The sequence below is a fragment of the Buceros rhinoceros genome, unplaced genomic scaffold (genome assembly GCF_000710305.1).
Source record: "Buceros rhinoceros silvestris isolate BGI_N320 unplaced genomic scaffold, ASM71030v1 scaffold10945, whole genome shotgun sequence".
NCBI lineage: Eukaryota > Metazoa > Chordata > Aves > Bucerotiformes > Bucerotidae > Buceros > Buceros rhinoceros.
The window spans coordinates 1-1,901 of NW_010413417.1; the positions used below are offsets into that span (position 1 = coordinate 1).

Sequence of the window (1,901 nt, forward strand, 5' to 3'; positions counted from 1 at the left end):
AGGCAGATCCGTGATAATGTTGCCATCATACTGGAGAACTGGCGAGACTGGCTTCTGCATATATGTGTCTGAGTTTAGCATGCTGACATGAAGTGATTCTTTCCATGTAGGAATGCTTTACGCAGCATCCAAGAAAACATTTTCTCATCTTTGTTGTTGCAGCCCCAGTCCCAAGAAGGCAGAAGTGGGACCCCTTGTCTCCCTGCTCACCTGGGAACTATGCCTATCAGATTCTTGGTGGTGACGGCAAAGGAAAGCTGGCTAAAATTTGTTTTGAGGATGCGCTGTGACTTTAATGTGTAACTAAATGTGTAACTTTAAATGCAAGCAAGTGCTTTGTAGTGTGAAGAAGACTTGCATTTTGGTTCAGTAGCAGCAAGAAAGACCCTACCGTAGGGCTCCTATTGTGGTGATAAAATTCAGAGTATATCTTGACAGTATTTTAACTCTTTTTTCATTTTTAAATTTTTTTTTAAATACCTAATCTCAGGTCGTGTTTTCTTTGTTCCTTTACATAAGCTGCATTCAAGTGTTAATTTCAAGTATGATTTTTAATTTTCATTGTGCGGGATAGCTAGTTTGTGGTATGTTGAATGGTCAACACCTTCTGAAAGTCAGGTTCTTTCATGATTCTTCAAGCAGGACAGGTAGAGTAACTTCAAAACCTTTTGTGTAGATATAGTCCACACAGAATACTGCCACAACCATGTTTTGTCTTGGAGGCTTTTCTACTTTATCTTTCTGGCTGCATTTGCATCAAGTACTTTCCTGATATGGCTCGTTTTGAAAGACTCGTTGTGCATCATTACAGGAAACTGACTGATACGATGTGCAAGATTTTTAAGCCATAGCTCTTGTTTACTACAAAGTCTTGAATTAAATAACTGAAGAAAACATAAACATCAGAAAATGACCTAACACTGGTAAATACAACTTTGGATCAGAGCTTCTGGACAGGTGCATTCTACTGATACTGTATTTATTTCAATTCCAGGTTTACAAGCAAAGAGAAAGGTAGTGTTGAGAGAGGTATAAACATTGCCCTTGTGAATTGTGAGTAAGAGAAAAAATGTTAGACACACCCATACTTTGGTACTGAAATAATTTACAGACATTCTTGGGGGGATTGGGGTTTGTTTGTGGGGTGGGGTTTGGTTTTGTTTTTTTTTTTACTAGCTAGTATGGAAGGAAAGGGAGAGGAAAAAATTGCAAAGTTGATTCGTGTTAAACGTAAGAAAAATCTGTGTTTGGGAGAAGTAGTGTTCTAGATAAAGAAAAACGTGTTCATAATCAATGTAAGAAAATAGAAAATGTGTGCATGGAAGCAGTGTGTGCGTGTTTTCTTAGATAAAAGAGCCGCTGCTTATGTAATGTAGCGAAAATATGCAATCACCAGCAGTAAGACTCAACTTTCGGATTCAGTCCTTGCGGAAAGATACCTACTGCTTCAGTGATGAGGGGCAAGCGGTAACCGAGAACTGCAGTTCTGCCCCAAAGTACAAGCAAGGTACAAATTCCTTTTCCAAGCTCGGTCAGGGAGCAGAAAGGCCAGCTCAAAGCTTGATTAATATTTAACTGCTGTTATATGACTTTGCTTACAGTAGAAGCTATTGGAAAGCAGAAGGCGCAGCTTCTTCCACATGCGGAGGCACCGTTTTAATTTCGATGAGTGGGAATGTTGCAGAAGTGCGGTGTGTTCAGTAATGGATCCTGAGAGAAATTAATGCCTAAATGTTGTGGGGGAGGGGAAGCAAGGGAGTTCAGACGCACAGTCAACTTGGCTTTGATCACAAAACACTTATGTTCCAGTTTTTTGTCTCAGTACTGCTAAGCAAGATCTTGACCTTGTCTGAACTTGCATGATATATATATATATATATATGTATATATCTCGAAGCCAC

General features: G+C 39.4%; 1 protein-coding gene across 1 annotated transcript in view; it reads left to right on the top strand.

Moving 5' to 3' along the window:
• Positions 1 to 110: 110 nt before the first annotated feature.
• Positions 111 to 1,901, top strand: part of FAM3B (family with sequence similarity 3, member B) — a gene marked incomplete at its 5' end in the record, with an annotated part of 6,472 nt that continues 4,681 nt past the window's right edge. Inside the window, 2 exon segments of the mRNA XM_010136717.1 lie at positions 111 to 286; positions 995 to 1,053. Coding sequence (XP_010135019.1) covers positions 111 to 286; positions 995 to 1,053 — 235 coding nt within the window.